Here is a 24,918-nt window from a genome sequence, read left to right on the forward strand (position 1 = left end):
CCACACATGTACTCTTACACACATGTCTGTACTCTTCATGCAGTTGTGGGAGTCTCCATGCAGATCTCTCTTGCAGCTGACAATAGACAGTCTCCAGAAACACACTCTTTGCACATACGCAGCAGCTTCTCCTACACTCCCATGCGTAATAGTCAGCTCTGTGTGGTGTTTCAGATAGTAGTGTGTAACGCAAACAGATTCAACGTCACCAAGGCTCATTTCCTTTGCTCTAGTCTAATCAGTCACCCTCTAACACATGGTCATGGTCTCAAGGAGCTGTTAGGACATGTGCTCCTTTCTGCCTGTGTAAACTAGAAGGAACATGTGTCAGGCTGTTACAGTAATTATCACTTGCTCTACCACAGTAGTAAATGTGCTTTCAAATTGCCAAAGGAAATATCGCTTTCTGCCTAGAATCAGACCATGAGTCTGTGTGCACACAGGAATTGTTGTCAGCGTTTTAATTTGTGTTGCTGTTGTTCTGTAAAACTTGCACATTCAGGAAAGGCCCAGCTTGTTTTCTTCAAATGTGTTGGTTAGCACTCAGCAGAAATCAGTATCTCAAAAATGTGAGGCAAATGCAAACACATTTGAAAATAGCATGGTAGATTTTTCATCAATTCTTGCAATGGCTGAGGTGGTTCCTACATGTTGAAAACTCCAATTAACCCTTACCACACATGTACTCTTACACACGTCTGTACTCTTCATGCCGTTGTGGGAGTCTCCATGCAGATCTCTCTTGCAGCTGACAATACACTGTCTCCAGAAACACACTCTTTGCACACGCAGCAGCTTCTCCTACACTCCCATGCGTAATAGTCAGCTCTGTGTGGTGTTTCAGATAGCAGTGTGTAACGCAAACCGATTCAACGTCACCAAGGCTCATTTCCTTTGCTCTAGTCTAATCACTCACCCTCTAACACATGATCATGGTCTCAAGGAGCTGTTGGACATGTCCTTTCTGCCTGTCTAAACTAGAAGGAACATGTGTCAGGCTGTTACAGTAATTATCACTTGCTCTACCCCAGTAGTAAATGTGCTTTCAAATTGCCAAAGGAAATATCGCTTTCTGCCTAGAATCAGACCATGAGTCTGTGTGCACACAGGAATTGTTGTCAGCGTTTTAATTTGTGTTGCTGTTGTTCTGTAAAACTTGCACATTCAGGAAAGGCCCAGCACATTTTCTAAAAATGTGTTGGGTAGCACTCAGCAGAAATCAGTATCACAAAAATGTGAGGCAAATGCAAACACATTTGAAAATAGCATGGTAGATTTTTCATCAATTCTTGCAATGGCTGAGGTGGTTTCTACATGTTGAAAACTCCAATTAACCCTTACCACACATGTACTCTTACACACATGTCTGTACTCTTCATGCAGTTGCGGGAGTCTCCATGCAGATCTCTCTTGCAGCTGACAATACTTAGTCTCCAGAAACACACTCTTTGCACACACGCAGCAGCTTCTGCTACACTCTCATGCGTAATAGTCAGCTCTGTGTGGTGTTTCAGATAGCAGTGTGTAACGCAAACAGATTCAACGTCACCAAGGCTCATTTCCTTTGCTCTAGTCCAATCACTCACCCTCTAACACATGGTCATGGTCTCAAGGAGCTGTTAGGACATGTGCTCCTTTCTGCCTGTCTAAACTAGAAGGAACATGTGTCAGGCTGTTACAGTAATTATCACTTGCTCCTCAACAGAAGTAAATGTGCATTCAAATTGCCAACTAAATATCTTTTTCTGCCTAGAATCACACCATGAGTTTGTGTGCACACAGGAATTGTTGTCAGAGATTTAATTCATGTTTCTTCTATTTTGTAAGAGTTTGACTCGTAGGAAAGGATCAGCTCATGTGATAGGATTTGAAAAGTTTTTTTAAAAAAATTGTAATGAATTTAAATTACATAAAGGTATTTTTTTGTTGTTTTTTGCAGGTATTGCTGAGTAACAGTGAAAAAATATAAAGATGCCTATAAAGTCAAGAAAAAGAAAAGAAACAACAACTATATTTGAAGACGACTGATAAAAAAAAAAAATAGGAGGCGAAGCATGTGTTGGAAAACAGAAAAAGTCTTCTGGTAAGCAAACTAAAGAATTTTTTAAAAATATCTTCCAAAAAAAAAAAAATGATCGAAAGATACATTCAAACAGTGTTTCAAGTACAAAACAACAACAGAGTCGACAGCAAAAACAAAATGCTAATATAGACTCAGAAGTTAGGAAGAGTGACTTAACACGGAAAATAGATTTTAAAAACATTCGTCGAAAAATGTTTCAGAGAAGAGTGATGTTAAATTTGCTGAAGGATATGAAAAAATATAAGAAAAAAACGAAATTTTATAAGAAAAAGAAATTTATTGAAAGTATTGCTACCAAGGCATTAGAAATAAAAAAAAACTATTCATTTTAATTTTGAACAGGATGCGTAGATTAGATAAATTAGTGAATGCAATGAAGTCACAAAGCAAAAGGAAAAGAGAAGTAAAAAAAAAACTTTTGTAAAGTGTTCTTAGGAGAATGGAAGCATAGTTCAAGTACTGAACCATTTTTTAATGAAGAGAGTTATCTTCAAAGTAATAGTTTGTTGCATGCAGTTGACACCAATGGTAGAGCTTATGAAGTTAAGGATGGTTGTGTAATGGAAAAGGAGAAAATGGTTCCAAGAAATGAGGAACAAGTGATGGCTGATGAGGTTATGGGAAGACGTCCTAAAGCCCCAGTGTACACTTGGAATTGTAGTAGTATTTGTACTGTGCGTCAGGAATCTATTGATAAATTACGTGACTTTCTAAGAGAATATAGTAAAAAGAGTGTTAAACAGAAAATTAAGGTGCTTCAAAGACTAGATCCATGCAGAGTGAGAGAGAATACTGGTTTGCAAGGACATTCTCTGGCTTGTCTATCTAGGGAAGTGTGTCAAAGTGTTTTTCACCGTTTTAGGATGCTGGCTGTTCATCATACTGAAATGAGAAAGTTTGTGAGAACATTGTATTTTGCTAAAAGTCCAGCACTAAAGTTAAATGAGTTGAATAATGCTCTGTTCCGTGGATCTGTATCAGATGTAGTGAAGGTTACTGATGAGATTCCGTTTTATTACTTTAGTCCAGAGCAAGAAAGTGTAGAAAATGACACAGTGATTGATGAAAATGTGGAAGAGAATGTAGAACTCACTGTTAGTAAAAATGTTGAGGATGAAATGACAAAATTTACTATCATCTCTAATGAAAGACCAAATATTACTTGTATTTGTTGCCGGAGAAGCCATTACAAAATTCAAACAAGGAATGTTGATCTGTATAAAAAAAGTGAAAATGAAGATAATTATAAGTGGAAAGATTTTGCAACATATATATTTCTGGAAAATTGTTTTGATTTGGGTGAAGATCAGCGTATTTGTAAATACTGTTATAACAAGTTAGAAGAAAATAGAATGCCAGCGAGAGCTGTACATGATAATTTAGAATTGGTTGATATTCCTCCAGAACTTTCTGATTTAAATACGTATGAGTCTATATTCATTCAATGTGTCCATCCGTTTCAGACCATAGTGCGTATGGAGCCAAAAACTGGTAAATTACCTCCTTCGGATTTACAAAGAGGTTTAAAAGGAAGAGTTGTCTATTTGCCATTGGATTTGAAAAAAAATATGGAAACAATTGATGCAGATACATTGGAAACTGAACCATTAGTTATTCTGGTTAATGGTGTACCTACAAAGATTAAGAAAATTTGGCAGGAGCTGGTGGATGTACGAAAAGTACAAAGAGCAAATTTGTATTTGAAAAAAAATAATAAATGGTATGAAGCCATTTATATGGATGAAGATGAAGAAGAAATACTAGAAGACACAGGAATACCAACTGGGCAACTTGAAAAAGTGGATAAGTCAAAAGAAGAAGAAATTTATGAAAATTTCAGCATACATCCTCTACATTCTAAAGAAGTTATGGGAAACGCTATTGATCTGTTTCAGATGAAGAAAGCACAAGGAACTCCCGTGAGTGTATGGGAGGAGAGCTTGGAAGCTCGTTGTTTTCCCCAGCTGTTTCCTACAGGAGAAGGAGGACGATATGATGAACGTCCAGTACAGATTCCTGCTTCTGAGTATCGGACTACAAGACTATATGCAGAAGATCCGAGATTTCGTCAATGTATTCCTTATTTGTTCCATCTTTTATTTGAAAGTGACTTGTCAGCACTATCTTATGCAGTGAATCACATTTTGAAAACTGGAGTACATCTACGTAATGTGACTGCAAAGGATTTTATGAACAAAGTGCAACCGCGAGATGATCATTTGGAATCTCAATTGATCAATTTGATGGCTTGTCAGTGTGGGACGAGTGAATATTGGTACCGACGTCATGGAGAATTGAAATGTATGTTACGGAATTTAGGAACTCCTACATGGTTCCTTACCCTAAGCTGTGCTGAGTACGCTTGGGATGATCTTCTGGATTTTCTTCGAGAGGCAAATTCAAATATTGAAAACATCCAATACAAGACAGCAGGAGAATTGTGCTCATTGGATCCGGTTAATGTTTGCAGATATTTCAATCATAGATTTGAGGCTATGATGTCCTTCATCTGCAATAAAAAAAATCCACCTCTTGGAGAAGTTGTGGATTTCTTTTGGAGAAAAGAGTACCAAGCCAGAGGTGCTCCTCATATTCATATGCTGTTGTGGATCAAGGATGCTCCAAAATTTGGAACAGATTCTGATGATGCAGTTTTAAGTTTCATCGAAGGATATGCAACATGTGCTATACCTAAAAGCACAGAAGAGAAAAATTTAAAAGAGCAAGTTTTACGTTTCCAAAGTCATCAGTGTGGAAAATACTGTCGAAGAAAGTACAAGAGTAAAGATAAATTCTACACAAAATGTCGATTTGGATTTCCACGACCTGTTCTTTCAAAAGGAAGAGTAAACAGTTTTATGTCAGCTGTGCGACATACTATTACAAGAAAATCGCCTAAAAATACCTACAATCTAAGAAGAAAAGAAGAGTCAAAATATATAAATGACTACAACCCAGTCATTTTATCCATGTGGAATGCTAACATGGATATACAGTATGTGGCTGACAATTCTATTGCTGTTGCTCGCTATGTCACATCTTACATCACTAAATCTGAGAAAACGGAATTGAAGGAAATGTGGGAAGAGATTTCTCACGAGAAGACTGTCAGTAAGAAGCTATACAGTTTCAGTTTAAAGATGTTATCGCATCGAGAAATTGGATCCTACGAATGCTCAGATAGGTTATCATCTGCAAGTCTGTACTCAAAATCCAGAAGAATAATTTGGGCAAGTTTAGGTCTTGCAGGAATGCGAAATCGGGTACTGAAATCTATTCGAGAAATTGAGTATTTAGCAGAGTTCGAACCAGAAAGTACAGACATTTTAAGAACAAACATGTTGGACACATATTACCCACAAAGAAGTCATCACCTTGAGAACATGTGTCTCTATGAAGTGCTGCAGAACTTTATTTTTAAACGGAATGTCACAGAAGATATCAACAATGGAAAATATAAAGTCATTGGTGAGGAAGGATGTTTGGTGAAGCAAACAAAAGGAAGTTTGATAAATCACCGGAAGCTGAGTTGCGACACTCCTGATAAAAAGGAATTTTACTACTTGGCACTTTTGCAGCTGTTTAAACCATGGCGTTCAGAGGACGAACTACTTGGAGAATTTCAGAGCTATGAAGATTCCTTCAATGCTAGCAAAGACAGCGTCGAATGCAGTACTTTCACAACTTATGTTCAAATGTTAAATGAAGAAATTGAACAAGAAGCAACAATTGCAGCTGAAGTAGCTAGAGACAGTTCTCAAGACAGTCAAAGTTCTGGGATATTCAGTCAAGATCCTCTAGGACAACCGATCATCGAAAATGAAGCAGCAATAGCTATGAACGAAGTGGAAACAGCTATGAATCAAGCTCAGGAAGATTTAGTAGACTTAACATATTTGGAGGAGCAACTGAATGAAGAACAAAAACAAATGTATGAAGAAGTCAGACAAAAAATTGATCACGGATTACTACATGAAAATAAAGAGTGCTCATGCACATCTTTTGAACCAATGAGAATGTATGTAAGTGGACAAGCAGGAACTGGAAAAAGTTTCTTAATTAATGTAATTAGAAGCTACCTACAGAAGAAAATGGATTCCATTTTGTCTTGTGTTGTTACTGCTCCAACTGGGTTAGCAGCGTATAACATCAAAGGAGTTACCTTACATCGTTTGCTAATGTTACCAGTAGAGCATGAGAACAAAATACAGTACCACAAACTAGCAGGAGAAGCATGCTTGGAAGTTTCAAGAGTATTGAAGAAAATGAAAGTACTCATTATTGATGAGGTTAGCATGGTATCAAACGTAATGCTTGCCTTTGTGCATTTAAGAATGCAGCAAATTCTGAAGACAGACTTTGACGTCCTATTTGGAGGAAAACACGTCATAGTTTTTGGAGATCTTTTGCAACTTACTCCAGTTAAAGGACAACCGGTATTCCATACACTTACACATGAAGACACAAAAAAGTCATTAGGAAGTATAGGCAATGTAAATATTTGGACATATTTTGAGTATAAGGAACTCATTACCAATATGAGGCAAGCCAATGATGAGGACTATGCAAGTATTCTGAAAGATATAAGAATTGGACTACTCACAGAACATGGCAGAAAAGCATTACAGAGTCGATTGCGGAGTAATTTGTTTCCAACAGAAGAAATAGTTCCAGAGAAAATATACAAGGAAATTGCAGAAAAAAATACTGTAATCTGCTTAATGCCAACACTACATGAATGTTCTGTATTCAATCAAGAACTTTTGAAATTGGAAAATGAAGAGATCATAAAACTGGAAGCTGTGGATAAAATAGAACATGAACGAATAACTGTTATATTGACAGGCAAATTGGGTACTAAATTGGATTCTCTGGAGAAAAACATTTCAAAAACAGCAGGTTTGGAAAAGAATCTTTATGTGTGTATGAACTGTAGAGTAATTTTAAGACGGAATTTGGATGTAGAGAAAGGTTTAGTGAATGGAGCTATGGGAAGAGTTGTGGGTTTTATTAATTACCAGAAAAAAGTTGGAATTGAATGTTTAAAAATAAAATTTGATCAGATACAAGAGGTTAAAGACATTTGTTGTTGTTCAGTTTGTTTCTTGCTTGTGAATGACTTATATGTGCGTAGGAAGCAGTTTCCGTTTTCTCTAGCATATGCTGTAACTATTCACAAATCTCAAGGATTAACTGTTGATAGTGCTTTTGTAAACATTGGATCTACTGTGTTTAAAGAAGGTATGGCATATGTTGCTTTGTCACGCGTGAAAAAATTATCTGGTTTATTCATGATAGACTTTGATGATTCAAAACTAAGTGCTGATGCAAACTGTGTAAAGGAGTATAATAGATTAAGAAGAAGCTATGCTCCTCATTTAGGTCAGTATCCTGTGTTTGAAAAACGTGTTGTTTGTCGGAAAAGGAGATTTGAGAATATCTGTAATGAGGGTGTACAGAAGAGAAAACAAAAAGATAGTGATGTGACTGCAAGCAAAAAGAAAAAGGACAGTGTGGAAGAGGTTGTTGGTTGTCATTTTGAAAATAGCTCTGGTGTCAACTGCTACGCAAATGTAGTGCTGAATGTTGTATTTTATCTTGATTTTTTGCAAGAGCAGATAACACTAAATCATGAAAAAAGATTCTGTTCTTTGCTGAGTCTCCTCTATGAGAAGCTGAGTAATGATAAAACTAAAATAGAAAGTGCTTCTGATGTTAGAAATCTTTTAGATGTATGTTCTGGACGTACACAGTTTACACAAAATGTCCAGCAAGATGCACAGGAATTCTTGATGTATATCCTGATGGTACTGGAAGATGAAGGGGTAGAAGTAGAAAATTTATTTGGTGTCTCTTATAAATGGGAACATTGTTGTGATAACTGTATGAACACAAGCAGTAGTAATGTTGATTCTGAAAGGTTCATATATTTACCATTACCAGAGAGTAAAACAGTGACTTTTAGTAAATTAGTTAAAGATGCTAATCACAACATGGAATGTTCTCAATGTAAATCAGACATGTTGTCAACGTTATTTTTAAAGAAATCTGGACAGTATGTAATTTTAATGATGCAACGTTGTAGAGCTGATGGTTCAAAATTGGACACTTTAATAAAGAAGTTTACAGGACAACAATTATCAATATCTGGAAAAACTTTTGTTGCAGTTGCAATAATTTTTCATGATGGAACTTCTATAACTTCTGGTCATTACACAGTTTATCTTAAATGTGAAAAAGGATAGACACTGTGTAATGATTCTCAATTGATCTTCAAGCAACGTTTGCCTTATGATTTACCCAATTGTTACCTAATTTTTCTGAAACCCAAATTTTAAATACTAACATCATCATTGGAAGAAAGCATTATTAAAATTTAAAAGGATTTAAATTGCATATTTCGCTCAAAAGAGATTTTAAACTTACCATTTGGCCATAAGGAAAGGTAAAACAAACAATGGGGACTTCTTTGACAGATATTATTTTGGAAAATGTTCTTTTGTAACAAGGTTTACAGACGTTATTTTTTGGAAATTGTTATTCTTCTTAAAAGGTGTTTTTAACATTTCTATTAAGGTATGTTTTAGTGAGGATACATTTGGGGCTTTTTTAAACAATCTTTCAGATTGTTTTTTTTTTTGCCCGCTGTTAAATGATGAATACAATTGATTTCACTATTTTCAGTGAAAATCAAAACATTCTGAAAACAGCAAAAAAAGGGCAAAAAATTGCTTTGCTAAATATGAAAAAACATGTACTGTTTAATAAAGTGTATTGTTGAATATTAATACTTTTTTTCTTTTTTTCAGAACTAGAAAGAAAATTTAGAAGATGTTATTCAGTTATCTTTGCAATTAAATAAAAACATTTAATTCTAAAATATTTATTTTGATGGTCAGGTAAGTTTAACATAGCTGTATGTGTCACTGGTTTCGTTTCATGCTTCCTTTTCTTCACCTCTCCTTACTCTACTTTTCTCATTTCTCTTCTCACTCTCTCTTCCTGCTTTACTACTCTTTTGTAACTTCCTCACTCCTTCTATACTACTCCCCTACCTTTACTACCTCCATCACTAATTGTTCATCCATGTTTCTTTTTCTGTATCCAGATGTCTTAGTCTTTTTAACTGCCTTACTCCTTCTCAGTTGTTTGCTCTCTGTGTCTGTATCTGTCACTCTTGGTTTGTCTCTTTTACCCTTAATTTCCTTAACATCTCTGGGGCACATTTACAAGCCACCTGCGCCACCACTACGTCAATTTTCTTGACGAACTAGTTGCGCAGGGTGCTTTTCCATATTTACAAGGAGAGGATAAGCCTCTTTGTGTGTCTTTTCCTCTCCTTGTAAATACAGGCAATTCTAATGCAGCACTAAAATGAGCTATTATCTTTTTTGGGTACCTATACATAAATACTGATGCAGAGTTTAAAGTTTAATAGGAAGACTCTCTTCCCTTCATCTGTGAAATGTACACCATCTCTTTTTTAATTACTTTGCCACTCCCCTCTCTTTCTCAGGGAGTCCCTGAAGGTTTACTAAAGGTGAAAAAAATGTTTTTTTTTTTTTTTTAAAACTCATTGGGTGTGCGCTGGGTGCGCGCACTCTAAAAAAAAAAAAAAGAAATAGATTCTAAAAAACAAGTTTTTGTGTTTTGATTTTAGGTGGCTCTAAAAAGAGCCCTTGAGTTAATGTAGGGACAGAGGAAGAGAAAAACGAAAAAAATAAATAAGAAAATGATGGCCTTTCGCAAGGATGCTCCTCAAATTTTCTTTGAATGAGATCAATACTGCTCTCACCCAAAGAAATAAGAAGACCACAATCCATGCAGTGTGTACTCATCCTCCCAAAACAAGGACGTATATCCAAAGGTGTGGAGGAAGGTGAAGGCACCACTGCAGAAGAAGTGCTTGCCTGAGCTGCCGAAGATGTGCTCGGCTGAGCTGCTGCAGATGTCGTCGGCTGAGCAGGTGGAGGGTTTGCTCCAGAAGCTCGACGAAAAGTCACTGGATGCATTGCCTCAACGTGCCTCGTCATAGTATGAATACTAAAAGAGTACTTCTTGTTAGGATTCCCACGTGACAAGACGTGCTGACACAGTTTGCAGGTGACCTTTGGTGCATTCACCTTCTTTTGTCCCTCTGGAAAAGTGAAAAACTGCCATATAAAGGAGTCTTTCTGCTTCCTCTGCCTCTGTCTCTCAAGAGTGTCCTGTTCACTCTCAGAAGATGGCTGCTGCTCTGCCATTGTATCTCAACACACAGATTAGCTCCTTCTCCTAGGGAATCAGAACTAACAATGAGGGGGGTGGGTGTGATTTTGGAAGAATCTGGAACTAAAAGTACTTTGAACCAATGAAAAGTGATGTTTCTGGATCACATGACTTGCCATGAGGGGATTGGGTGTGGTGTTGAAACAATCTGAATCTGAAAGTAATTAAAACCAATTAAAAGTGTTGTTTTATTATTCACATAACCCGAGGTGCGCGCACTGAGCAAGCTCCCTGCGCGCATGGTGCAATTACGCATGCGCAAACGCGTATGCGCGCATGAGCTTACGTACTATGCGCGTACGTAACGCGCATACGCAGCACGCGCGTATGCGTGAACGTCAGCGCGCGTACTCTACGCGTATACGGAAGTGTACCGCGTGGAGTACGTACGACGCACGTAAGCATGCGTACGTACGCATGCGTACTAGGTGCGCACTCCGAGCGCGCATTAAAACGTATGTATGCGTACGTAAATAACGTACGCCGGAATTCATAAAAAATGTACGCAAACGTACTAGGTGCGCACTCTGAGCGCGCACCCTAAGAATTTATATTAAAAAAAAAAAGTGGGCATAACTTAATAGAAGATATTAACTATGCTGTTCAACTTTATCTTAATTAAAACTTTTAAAAAAAAATGAGCCACACCAAATTAAAGGATACAGATAATATATAAATGTATACATAGGGAAATTTTTGAAAAAGAAATATTTAATAAATATAATTAAAAAATACAAAAATTAGCATTTAAAAAACCTTTGAAATTCAATGAAAAAACCATAGGTTTCACACACGTTATAGTTAGGAATTAGCATTTAAAAAACCTTGCAAATTCACTGAAAAAACCATAGGTTTCACACACGTTATAGTTAGGAATTAGCATTTAAAAAACCTTGCAAATTCACTGAAAAAATCAGAGGTTTCACACACAATTTATAGTTAGCTGGACATTTTACTCGTAAAAAACCAATGAAATTCCCCCGTTATAGTTAGCTGAACTAACTATAACTCGCGCGGCCGCAATCCACTGCTGATGACGTCACATATTACATCACTCATGACATGGTCAGTGACATCACTGATGACATCTCAAATGACATCACTGATGACATCATCCTTGTGATAGAGTAGCACATCTTCTCACACTCTAATATAACCTTTGATACACCGACTAAAAATTTAAGAGTTCCATTCTCAAAACCATATATACTCCAATACCAATAACTACATACCCAATTATTAACTCTTAGGTCTACATACACCTCCACTCATTCACCTGTACAGTCACTCATACTTACAGTCACTCCATACAAAACTATCATATGCATTTATACACCTATATAGACACTCACACACCACCAATCATCCATAGAGGTACTCTCACACCTAGTCAGTCATGGAAATAATCACACTCCAATTTACTCACCTAGGCAGTGAAACACACTCAAGTTCACTTACTCATAAAAATAGTATCACATTCTTACGCTCTTATAGAATCATTGATACAAGCACACACTCATCCATACAGTCACTCTCACAATCACACACTCTCACATCTACCCACTTATATACTCTTACACGCATATATACTGCCTTTCACATATGTAGTTAGTCACAAATGTACCACTGACATATACATTCATTCCCTAACACACCCATACATTCACTCACTCAACCATACAGTCCATCACAGATGCAGTCTTAAAACCATGCACCCATAGAATCACCCACTCACACATCTATGCATAGAGTGACACACACCCTACCCACACAAACACTCATGAACCCATACAGATACTTAGACAACCAATCAATTACCCATATAGAGACTCATATAGCTGTTCTCAAAACCATGCAGCCACTTATACACCAACATACAGACACATACACACATTTACACAGTTTAGTCACTAGTCTGCAGCAAGATACATTTAATGACTAACTTAAAGAATCATGTTATGCACCACAGAAAATCATCCATTTACACACTTGTACACCCACTCATTCTTAAACAGGCCTTTCCCTATATATATTAAACATATTGAAATTTTTCAAAAACACATACTCACTGGATGATGTCATCAGTGATGTCATTTGAGATGTCATCAGTGATGTCATCAGTGATGTCACTGACCATGTCATGAGGGATGTAATATGTGACGTCATCAACAGTGGATTGCGGGCGCGCGAGTTATAGTTAGCTGAACTAACTATAACGGGGGAATTTCATTGTTTTTTTACGAGTAAAATGTCCAGCTAACTATAACGTGTGTGAACTCTGGTTTTTTCAGTGAATATATATATATATATATATATATATATGGAATATGCTACTTATCAGTATGCATCTGTTCTTGGCATGAAGAGCTGCAGATCTACACACTTGTGCATAGATCGCCATCTGGTGTTGGGCCCGGATGTTTGCAGTTGTTTTTCCCCTTGGAAAGTCTTTGGAAGTCATGAGGTTGGTGACTCCTCCTTTGGATCGTATTGCGCATGGGCTTCGGCTCCATCCTCAGATTGTTTTTCGCCAACAGGGAAAGATGGAGCGTAGTAATAACAGGAAAGATGCCCATGTGTGTATCTAAATAAGATAAACTGGAACAGATAAAGGTAGCCGGGGAGGCGGGTGGGCGTGTGTAGACCTGCAGCTCTACATGCCAAGAACAGATGCATACTGGTAAGTAGCATATTCCGTTCGAGGCATATGAGCTGCAGATTACACACTTGTGCATAGATTATATAGCAATACCCATCCTTAGCGGTGACCACCCGTATCTGTTGCAGTGGTTTGAAATAATGTTTTGAGTACAGCCTGGCCCACACTAGCCTGTTGCTTAGTTTGCACATCTACACAATAGTGTTTAGTGAAAGTGTGCGGTGTTGACCATGTAGCTGCTCTGCAGATATCATCTAATGGGATGTTCCCTAAAAAAGCCATTGAAGTCCCTATATTATGTGTAGAGGGGGCTTTAGGGGGAACAAATAGCGTTCGTTTTGCTTTGTGTGGTGGAGAGAAAGAGACAAACAGTTGTTTGGTCTTACGGAAAGGTTGTGTTCTCTCTATGTAGTAGAGTAAGGCTTTTTTGACATCTAGTGTGTGAATAGCTCTCTCTGCAACGGTCTGTGGTTGCGAGAAGAATACTGGTAGTTCTACCGCTTGGTTTAGGTGAAAGGGAGAAATTACTTTAGGGAGGAATTTTGGGTTGGTACGGCGAACAACCTTGTTATGGTGCATTTGGAGAAAAGGTTCTTAAATGGTAAGTGCTTGTATCTCACTGACTCTTCTGAGGGAAGTGATGGCTACAAGAAAAGCGGTTTTCCATGTTAGGAATTGAAGTTCACATTTGTGCAGAGGTTCAAAGGGAGGTCCCATTAGTCTTGTGAGAACAATGTTTAGGTTCCACACAGGTGAGGGTGGCACTCTGGGGGGAATTATTCTTTTGAGGCCTTCCATGAAGGCTTTAATGGCAGGTACTCTAAAAAGTGATAGATGTTGCCTGTTTTGTAGATAAGCTGCTATGGCTGTGAGGTGCAGTCTAATAGACGTATAGGCTAGATTGCATTTTGTAGGTGTAGTAAATAGCCTATGATGTGTTGAATGGACACATCTAGGGGATTGATGGTATTGTTGTGACAATAGACAACAAAATGTTTCCACTTGGCGGCATAGCACGCTCTAGTGGTGGGTCGCCTAGCTTCTTTGATGATGTTCATACAGTCAGGGGGAAGATTGAGGTAACCGAATTCTAGGATTTCAGGAGCCAGATCGCTAGTTTGAGCTGAGCTGGGTCCGGGTGCCTGATCTCTCCATGGTTCTGGGTTAAGAGGAGTGGAGAGAGGTGTAACTTTTGGTGCGGTACTACAGATAGTTCCAGCAGTGTGGTGTACCACGGTTGTCTGGCCCAAGTTGGAGCTACTAGGATGAGAGTGAGGGAGTGTTGTTGTAGTTTGCGCACCACTAATGGAATGAGTGGGAGAGGCAGAAAAGTGTACGCAAACTGCCTGACCAGTTCATCCATATCGCATTGCCTTTGAACAATGGGTGTGGATATCTGGCGGCGAAGCTTGGGCATTTGGTGTTTTCGTGGGTGGCGAAGAGGTCTATCTGTGGATGCCCCCACATTTGAAAGTACGGGTGAAGAACTTGGGGATGTAGTTCCCACTCGTGGATCTGTTGTGTTTGTCTGCTGAGTAGATCGGCCATAGTGTTTTGGACTCCTGGGACATGTTGGGCCAGGAGAAAGATTTTCTGGGGTATGGCCCATCTCCATATGCTCTGTGCTAGCTGAGACAGCTGTGGAGAGTGTGTGCCGCCTTGTTTTTGTATATAGTACATGGCTGTCATGTTGTCTGTGCGGACTAGAACTGCCTTGCCTGAAATATGTGTTTGAAAAGATTTTAGGGCTAAAAATATGGCTGGTAACTCCAGATGGTTGATGTGGAGTAACTTTTGTTGAGGTGTCCATCTGCCCTGCATGGTGTGATGTAGAAGGTGAGCTCCCCAGCCGGAGAGCGATGCGTCCGTTGTGAGTACTATCTGAGGAACCGGGTCCAGGAACGGTCGACCTTTGGAAAGGTTTGTGGTGGTCCACCACTACAGAGGGCGATGGGTACGACTGTCTACCAACACCAGATTTGTTAATTGACCTTGGGTCTGGTTCCATTGGCGCGCTAAGCACTCTTGGAGAGGATGCATTTGGAGTCTTGCGTGAGGTACTATGAATAGGCAAGAGCCCATCATCCCTATAAGTTGCATAAACACTCGGGCTGGAAGAGAGTGTTGAGGTTGAAATTTGGCACAAAGAGCTTGCATGCTTGCTATCCTGGCAGTGCTGGGGTAGGCCAACGCTTTTGAGGTGTCTATGGTGGCCCCGAGGTATTGTTGTACGTGGGAGGGATGCAGATGGGACTTGGCGTAGTTTACTGTGAAGCCCAGGTTGTGAAGTAGTTGGATAATGGCGTGAGTGTGTTGTACACACTGGTTGTATGAGCTGGCTTTTATAAGCCAGTCATCTAGATATAGGAAGACGTGGATGTGTTGTTTTCTCAGGTGTGCTGCCACTACTGCTAGGCACTTGGTAAACACTTGTGGAGCTGTGGTGACTCTGAAGGGGAGTACTTCGAATTGGTAGTGGTGACCGTCCACTACGAATTTGAGAAACTTCCTGTGAGCGGTGTGAACGGGAATGTGGAAATAGGCGTACTTGAGGTCTATGGTGGTTAGGAAGTCGTTTTGGGAGAGCAGAGGAAGCACCTGCTGGAGTGTGACCATGTGAAAATGGGCTGATTGTATGTATTGGTTTAGGGGTCTGAGGTCCAGAATGGGCCTGAGAGATCCGTCCTTCTTTGGTATGAGAAAATATAGGGAGTAAACTCCCTTGTTTTGTTGGTGGGCAGGAACTAGTTCTATTGCATTTTTTTGTAGGAGGGAGATTACCTCCTGCTTTAGAAGTGACAAATGTTCCTGTGACATTGGGTGCTGTTTGGGTGGAATGTTTGGGGGGTAGATATTAGTTCTAGGCAGTAGCCTGACCGAATTATTTGTGTTACCCATTTGTCTGAGGTGATGGTAGCCCAGACATGAAGGATATTTTGGAGTCTGCCCCCGACCGGAGTGGGATGGTCTGGGGGGAGTGGAGGGAAGTCATTGGGTAGGTGTGGAGGCAGAGCGGGCGGTGTTTGTCTTGCCTCTGCCTTTAATATTGTTGCCCCTGTAGCCGCCTCTTTGGTGTAACCCCTTGTGAAGGTGGATTGGGTAGGGGCTTTATATGAAGTGGAAGCGGTGTCAGAGGAGTAGCCTCTGGATGTGCTCCGAAAGGAGGAACGGCGAAAGGAATGCCTGGGAGGGTGTGATTGTAAGGCTCCCATAGATTTTGCCGTGTCCGTGTCTTTTTTCATCTTTTCTAGGGCCTCGTCCACTTTTGGGCCCAACAGATGTTCCTGGTCAAAGGGATGGTTCAGGATGGAAGCTTGTACTTCTGGTTTAAATCCTGAGATCCTGAGCCAGGCATGGCGACGGAGGAGGACGCTAGTATTGATGGCCCTGGAGGCGGTGTCGGCTGCATCTAGGGCACAACGGATGGAGGTATTAGTGATGGTTTTGCACTCCTGAATTAACTTGTTTGCCCTATTCTTGTATTTTTCAGGGAGGTGTTGCATTATGGCTTCTAGTTCGTCATAATGGACCCTGTCATATCTTGCTAGTAGCACTTGTGTATTGGCGATACGCCATATGTTGGCAGCTTGTGATGCAGTGCGCTTGCCGGATGCGTCCAAGAGTTTTGACTCTTTGTCAGGTGGTGGTGCTTCGTCTGACGCCTGGGAGTTGGCCCTCTTTCCTGCTGTGGACACTACCAGGGAATTTAGTGGTGCTGGCCCTCTGATGTAGGAGGGATCTGTAGGGGCGGCTTTGTCTTTTTTGTCAATGCGCGGGTTAATGACCCTGGCTCTGACTGGGTCTTTAAAGACCTCTGGCGCATGTTTTATAACTCCTTTAAGCATGGGCAGTATGGAGGTGGCCCTATGCGTGGTGTCGAAAGTATCGAGGAGGAAATCCTCCTCCACGGGGTCGGTATGGAGATCTACCCCGTGATAGTGTGCAGCCCTTTGGAGTAACTTGTTGAACCCCAATGAGTCTTCTGGTGGGGATTGTCTCGAAGGATAGAGATCATCTTGTGGGACGTTAGGGATGTCGGGGATGTTATAGTCGTCCCATGGGCCTGGGGAGCCTGTGGGAGTGGGGTCCCCTGTAGGTAAGTCATGGGGCATGTCCCCCATGTCATCATATGTGTCGTCATGATCATCATCATCCGGAGGGGGTGTTGGGGATTGATGAGGAGGGGGTGGAAAAGGAGAAGGTGGAGGGGGGGAAGGTGGAGGGGGAGGAAGAGGTGGGGAAGGTATTCTGAAAGGTGAGGTAGCAGAGTCCTCCCTCTTTGGTGGTGGAGCTGGGGCAGGTTTTTCCAGCTGTCTCTTTTTGATGCTGAGCATCAAATGTCCGGTTTTGGGATCCTTGGTCAATGTCTTTTGCAAGGGATTCGGTGTAAAGAGTTCTTCTGAAGGTGGTTTATCCATCGGGGCCATTGGTTTTCTGGCTTTAGTGTCCTGTTTGGAAGTATGCGGCTTGGAAAGGGCTTTTTGTTTGGTCGGTGCCAAGATGGGTTTCGGCTTCGAGATCTCGGTGCCCGTGGCCTTGTGTGCTTTTGTCGGTTCCGGGGATGGAGTCGGTACCGAGGAGGTGGAACTGGGTTTCGGCACCGAGTGTATCGGTATGGGGCTCGGTGCCGAAGAGGAGGCCATTTTCTTTTTCGGTGTCGGTGCGGAGGAGTGTTTGTCGGCACTGACAGTGAGCTGGCTCGAGCCCGAGCCGCCGGAAGGCTTAATCGGCTTCTTTACCGGTCCCGAAGGTGCGGTCTGGGAAGCAGTGTCTTTGGTCTTACCTAGGCCCGGAGGCGAAGGCGTGACCGAAGCCTTTTTCGGTGCCGGCGAGGGTGTTGGGGGGGCAAATTGGTACTCATGACCCTCTGTGCCGGAGTGACATCCTCCACATCTGAATCATCGGCTTCGGAGGCGCTGACGAGGCCCTTGTCGGTGTGGTGTTCTTCTGGAACGTCGACGCCCTCTCCAAAGATGTCATCTGGAATCGCCGTCGATGAGTGTGCCATGGTTCTTCTTGCTCTTCGGTCTCGAATAGTTTTCTTGGACCGGAAGGACTTGCACGCCGGACAGTCTCGAGCCTCATGTTCAGGGGAGAGGCAGAGATTACATACCTCGTGGAGATTGGTGTGGGGGGATTTGGACCCACATCGAGGGCACTTCTTGAAGGGAGTCCTTTCCATGAGCCAGGACCGGAGCTTGGGTAGGCCCGAAGGCCGGCGTTGACGACTGGAATCGAAGGTCTTGATCGATGAAAGCCGCGCAGAGTGTGGAGATCGCGATCGAAACAATACCGTGAATTGGGGTGAGGATTGCGCGTCGATTGAACTGGAAACCTGTTCGGAACCGGAGCACGAAGATCACATCCAAGCCCGATGGCGGAAAAAAACAATCTGAGGATGGAGCCGAAGCCCATGCGCAATACGATCCAAAGGAGGAGTCACCGACGTCATGACCTCCAAAGACTTTCCAAGGGGAAAAACAACTGCAAACATCCGGGCCCAACACCAGATGGCGATCTATGCACAAGTGTGTAATCTGCAGCTCATATGCCTCGAACATATATATATATCTCCACAACAAGCTCCACAGCGCCACCATCCAATGCGGCGCAACAACAGGATACAGACTCCGTCAGCAAAAAGATGCAGATAAGTGTCTTTTATTCAAACATCAATTGTCGAAATGACGCGTTTCGGCTGCCAGACATGCGGCCTTGTTCACATAGCGTGCTTAAGAAAAATGGTGCAAAATATACAAGTGATAGTGGCAGTATTTTTTCTATTTTAGTTGAAGTGCTAAGGCATTTTACTACATGTGGTTCGTTTTTGCTGTAGTACCTCTGTACTGCCAATGGCAGAAATGACATAAACAGTAGTGAGTCATGCACTGACATGGTAGACAGACTGCAACCAGCTGACTGAGAAAGTAGAAATTGAAGGAAAGCAAATGGTATTCGCAAATAAATGTCTTATGAATTGACCCCATGTGATGCATCCTAAGTGATCTCCAGCTGAGCTTCACTATAATCCAATCAAATCTGGAACAACATGCGCTGATCTATGAGGATATAAGTGCCCCATAGTGACATGCTGTGAATAGCCAACCAGTACTAGTGCATGCTATTAATAGGAACTAGAATGTAAACTTAGATTGAACGGGCGCCACATGATATACGCTCGCGTCTGTGGGGTCAAGCAGCAAAGAATGGAAAATAGAAGACCACAGTGTACCCTAACTACAATAATATAGCAATATTGCTGCATCAATGCAGGAACGTGTGCCACTAGAATATACGGTGTGAGTGTGAGGGATGTGCGATTGTGGTATAAAACAGTGCGAAGAGGTGTGAGTGCTTAGTGCTTATATACAGTGAGAAAGTGTTATTGTGATGATGCCTCTTCTACCCAGTGCTAAATATAATGAAATATGATGTTCAAATGCGGGAACGCCCATATTGTGAGCACCGATATACCATCATATGTGCCCAATGTAGTCACGTATATGTAAAGCTAATTAGAGGCTGAGAACATAGGGACGTTCTACCTTAGCCTAAAATGAATGAATGTATGTATATATATATATATATATATATATATATATATATATATACATATATATATATTATCTACTGGCGGTCGCCAGTAGATAGTTATAGTTAGGACCTATTTTCCATAGGAAATCCGCAACATTCTATTCCCAATAAGTCTGGCACCGGTTGACGAATCCTCGCGAAAGTTTCCAAACTTTTGGCTAGCTCCGCTCCGCTCCTACCCTGAAAGTTTTGTGGTGATTCGTCAAGCGGGGGCCGAGAAAAAAGGGGGGTCCCAAAACACGTTTTCCCCATGCAATTTCCCATAGGATCTGTTGTCGCAGCTACAGCCCGAACCGCTGAACGGAATGACACCAAATTTGGCAAAGAGGTAGTCCTCAGTTCGGACTCGTGCCTTTTGCATATATGGTGTGAATCCGTTCAGTAGTTCCTGAGAAAATTAGGGTAAAAAAGTTAGTGATATCTATGGCCGCGGAGGATCCGCGGACCGTACACGCACCGTACGCACACCCTCCTCGAACTGAGCGCACACCCTCCCGATCGCGCGCTGAATGCTAATTGGCTGTCGAGTGTCTCTCTACATTCGAAACCAGGAACTGTTGGCGGCCATTTTCTGCCTCGGTAGAAGCGAGGCTGAAGAAGCAAGGGGAATAAGTGTGTAAAACATATAAAGGGGCAGAGTGGAAATACTCTGACCCTCTAGAGGTGCTTAGGGGGTCCCAGAAGGACCCCCTGGGGCCCCCCTTTTTAAAAAAAAAAAACGGCAAAATGCGCACATGGTGCGCGCATCCTATCGCGTTGGATGCACGGATCCTCTCGCGCTGGGTTCGCGGATCCAAGGGAAAAAAATTGTTGGGAGATAAAGATTAAGCTTAAGTGTTTTGTTCTTGAGTGGCCCTAAAAAGAGCCGTTGTGTTCATTGAGAGTTTTTGGTACTTATAAGTAAGTACCTATACAGAGTCTAAAGTTGTTGAGGAAGACTCTGTTTCCTTCATCAGTAAAGTGTACTCCATCTCTCCTATACATCTCTTGCATATGAAAGCGCAGATTGTTATTGTAAATGGACCCCATTCTGTAGTCTCGGAGAAAAGCAGAAACAGATTTATTCACATGTTTCCTAGCTTTCTCAATCTGTGGACAAAAATGATCGGACCAGTTCCATTTCTGCCTTTGGCATATGTTAGAGTACACAAAGGCAGTTTTAGGGAAAAGTGAAATCAGTTCTGCAAAGGTGTCCTTCATAAGCATTTCCAGACCTACCCCAGTCAAAGTGCCTAGGTCATTGCCACCACAGTGCACTATTATGAGGTCAGGGTGTTCGATTTGCATGAAGGATTTCACCAATGGCATCAATTGGTGCCACTTTAACCCTCTCTGTCCAATCCATTTAATGTCTACATTTGGCAAACCTAGGTCTTTGTGAATGCCTTTGTTTTCTGCATACCTTTAGCTCCAGAAAATGTAGCTGTGTCCCACAAGCCACACTGTAAGCATCTTGTAAGGAGGTCTGGATGCACTCAGATGGTCTCTGTAAATGAAATGGCAGTTTGGAAAGTAAGATGTTTCTAAAATGGTGGCTAAGATGTAATTTTGAAAAAAGACAAGAAATCATTGGTTGTTTAACAACCTTCTACGCTGAAAGGTAGGGTGCATGTTTCTGTTTTTTAAACGCATGATTCTTATTGGTTATCAAAAACTGATTGTAAGGAACATTATATATGATTAGCTGATATGTTGAGAAGTCAGGCACACTTGCTGTTTTGATTAGCAACATTGTGTGTGCTGAACTTGTGACCTGTGTGCTCAGTACAGTGTTCCATGACCTTTTTTCTATGGTAACGGGCAGAAGGCAGATTGGGGGAAGTGTTGAAGTTTGTCATTTGGAAAGGGTTGAAATGTTTAACCAATAGAAATGTGTGTTTGCTTTTGAATTTATGTGGGAAGGAATGTGATTTGATGTTTACATGTATATGTGTGGAAAATGAGAGGGAAACTTTGCCATTCTTTGGTTCTGCTGACAGGTGCACAGTGCAGAGATTCTGTATAAGAAAATCTGGTGTGTGACTGATATCTGGTGTGTGACTGATATACTTCTTAATCTACAAAACATCTTGGAAGGTGAGTTATTTAATTGTGAGGGGATGTATGTAGACTATTTTTATTTTAATCAGACTAATGTATTTCTTCTGCTAAAGTGTAGGGAGTACTTTTTTTTCTCTACAATCTTATTGACAGTGTGTGTGCATGTAGAAACCATTTTGTGATAAGAATTTGTTTTTTTCATGTGTTTGTAGACAGATAACTGTGCAGTTTTTATATTTTGGTAGAATTAGAAACCAGTCATTGTTTATGAATTTGTGAAATGAGTTATGTTTCTGCAGTAAAATGTAGTACTCCTTGTAGATGAAGAAATGTGTTTTGGTATAGTGCAAGGAATAGTGTTGTTTGTCTAGAATCACCACTGTGAGAGAAGCATTTAGTAATATCTCGTATTTGCTGACAGATAACTCTTTTAAAACCTGTCATGTTGTCAAGTTTTAGTAGCATTAGAAGCCAGTCTTTGCTTATGCGTTGATTAAATGAGTCAGGCAATGATACAAAAGTGCACTTTTGAAATATGCACATTGTGTGCAGTTCTCTTACCACTTCCACAGTAGTAAATAAGGTTTGGTAAACTCTTAGGGATAGTGGTGCTTGTCTAGAATCACACTGTGAGTCTGTGTACATTTGGGAACCACTGTGAGAGAAGCGTTTGGTAACATCGTGTATTTGCTGACAGATAACTGTTTTAAAACATGTCATGTTGTGAAGTTTTAGTAGCATTAGAAGACAGTTATGGCTTATGCTTCCATTAAATGAGTTAGGTATTGACAGTAAAGTGTAGTCGTGAAATATGTAGATTGTGTGCAGTTCCCTTACCACTTCCAGTGTAGTGAATGAGTTTTGGTAAACTCCTAGGGATAGTGGTGCTTGTCTAGAATCACACTGTGAGTCTGTGTACATTTGGGAACCACTGTGAGAGAAGCGTTTGGTAACATCGTGTATTTGCTGACAGATAACTGTTTTAAAACATGTCATGTTGTGAAGTTTTAGTAGCATTAGAAGACAGTTATGGCTTATGCTTCCATTAAATGAGTTAGGTATTGACAGTAAAGTGTAGTCGTGAAATATGTAGATTGTGTGCAGTTCCCTTACCACTTCCAGTGTAGTGAATGAGTTTTGGTAAACTCCTAGGGATAGTGGTGCTTGTCTAGAATCACACTGTGAGTCTGTGTGCATTTGGGAACCACTGTGAGAGAAGCGTTTGGTAACATTGTGTATTTGCTGACAGATAACTGTTATAAAACCTGTCATGTTGTCAAGTTTTAGTAGCATTAAAAGCCAGTGTTTGCTTATGCATTAATAAAATGAGTCATGCTTTGACACTAAAGTGCAGTACCATGTAGAATTGTCTTCACTGCACCAGAACTGAAAATTTGAAATTTTTACTCAGGCACTGTCCTAGAAGTAGTCTGATGATTTAGTCAGTTTCTAAGTACTTATGTTGTGAACCATTCATTACCAAATAGACTGCTTCAAATGTCTCTGCAGTATGCATGTAGTTGTCTAACCACCTACACAGTTGTTTTCACACCTTCAATTCCCTAGTCAGTATCCATACACTTCTAGGAAACACCCTGTCAGTCCCTTTGCAATCTTCCAGTGACCCATTCAGCACCATGTAGTAATCCATTCACTGTGCCAAAACCCAAACACTTATAAATTCACTAAGACACTCTCTTTACAGTACTCTAATGATTCAGTCACTGTCTATGTATTCATGCACTGGGCCAGGACTTAGCACATGGACTGCTTCAAACTCCTATGCACTATGCATGCAGTCTTCTAACCACCTACAGACTTGTCTTTTACACTTTCAATTCCCTAGTCAGTATCCATATAGTCCAGCAAACATCCTGTCACTCCCTTTGCACTCTTCTAGTGACCCATTTAGTACCAAGTACTAATCCAATCCCTGTGCGAAAAGCCTACCACTTATAAATTCATCCAGGCAGTCTCCTTGCTGTAGTCTAATCATTCAGTCAGTACCCAAGTACTCATGCAGTGAGAAGGGCCTTAGCACATGGACTGCTTTAAATGCCTATCCAGTATCCATTCAGTTCTCTAATCAGCTACACAGTTGTCTTTTGCACCTTCAATTCCCCAGTTAGTATTCATAGACTTCTACCAAACACCCCGTTACTCACCCAGTGTGTCTCCTTTTAGTACTGTAATCATTCAGTCACTTAGCATGTAGTCTTTTAGTGAGGTACGCTTTAGGGCATGAACTGCTTCAAAGTAGTATGCACTATGTATGTAGTGTTTTAATCATCGTCACACTTGTGGTTCAGGGCTATAGTTTCTTAGTCTGTTTTTATATAAAATGTGTATGTACACTAATGGAATACTGTAAATTTGAAAGTTATTAATATACATTTATTTGTGATTCTTTTTTGCAGATACTGTTTTTCAACGTTAAAATAGAGAAATTATGCCAGAAAAAGAAAAGAAGAGAGACAGGAGGATTATTTGAAGAAACATCAACCACAAGTATTGAATGAACAAGATAATGTGGCTAAAAGGAAAAAAAATTCGGGTAAGATCACGAAGCAATTTATTAAAAATGTTTGTAGGAGCAAACAGAATGTAGAGAATGCTGCAACTTCAGAAAATTTTTTAAGTAAGAAAAAAAATCAAAATAAGAGGAAAAGTAAAAAAGAAAATGTTCAGTCAAAGGAGATAAAGTATGGTAAAAGAAGACAAAATCAGTATAAGGAATTACGCAAAAAAATATTTTACAAGAGAGAAGTGCATAATTTGCTGAAAGATGTGAAGAAATATAAAAAGAGAGCTTTATTTTATAAAAAGAAGAAGCATATTGAAAGCATTGTGGAAAAGGCTTTTGAAGTAGAAAGGAAACTGTTTATTTTACTGTTAAACAGAATTCGATCACTAGATAAACCAATATATGTAATGAAGGCCAAAAGTAGGAGGAAAAGAGTTATTAATAAAAAAAAAATTGTGATGTTTTTTTGGGAGAATGGAAACACAGTTCTAGTTCAGAACCTTTTTTTTAATGAAGCGAGTTATTCACTAAGTGAAAAATTATTGTATGCAGTTGACACCAGTGGTAGAGGTTATGAGGTTAGTGATGGTTGTCCAGTGGAGAAAGAGAAAATGGTTGAAAGAAATGCAGAAGAAGTGATAGCTGATGAAGTTTTAGGGAGACGTGCTAAAAACCCTGTGTACACTTGGGATTGCAGTAGTGTTTGTAGTGTACGACAGGAATCTATTGAAAAATTATGTAGTTTTTTAC

At 40.4% G+C, this 24,918-nt stretch overlaps 1 protein-coding gene across 1 annotated transcript in view; it reads right to left on the bottom strand.

Annotated features, from left to right (window-relative positions):
* Positions 1–24,918, bottom strand: part of LOC146871941 (STE20-related kinase adapter protein alpha-like) — a 366,775-nt gene that overhangs the window by 84,373 nt on the left and 257,484 nt on the right. Inside the window, exon 12 of the mRNA XM_085652306.1 lies at positions 19,951–19,992. Within this exon, the coding sequence (XP_085508432.1) occupies positions 19,951–19,992 (42 nt within the window). The remainder of the gene's footprint in view (positions 1–19,950; positions 19,993–24,918) is intronic.

The sequence above is a fragment of the Triturus cristatus genome, chromosome 1_1 (assembly GCF_964204655.1).
Source record: "Triturus cristatus chromosome 1_1, aTriCri1.1, whole genome shotgun sequence".
Classification (NCBI taxonomy): domain Eukaryota; kingdom Metazoa; phylum Chordata; class Amphibia; order Caudata; family Salamandridae; genus Triturus; species Triturus cristatus.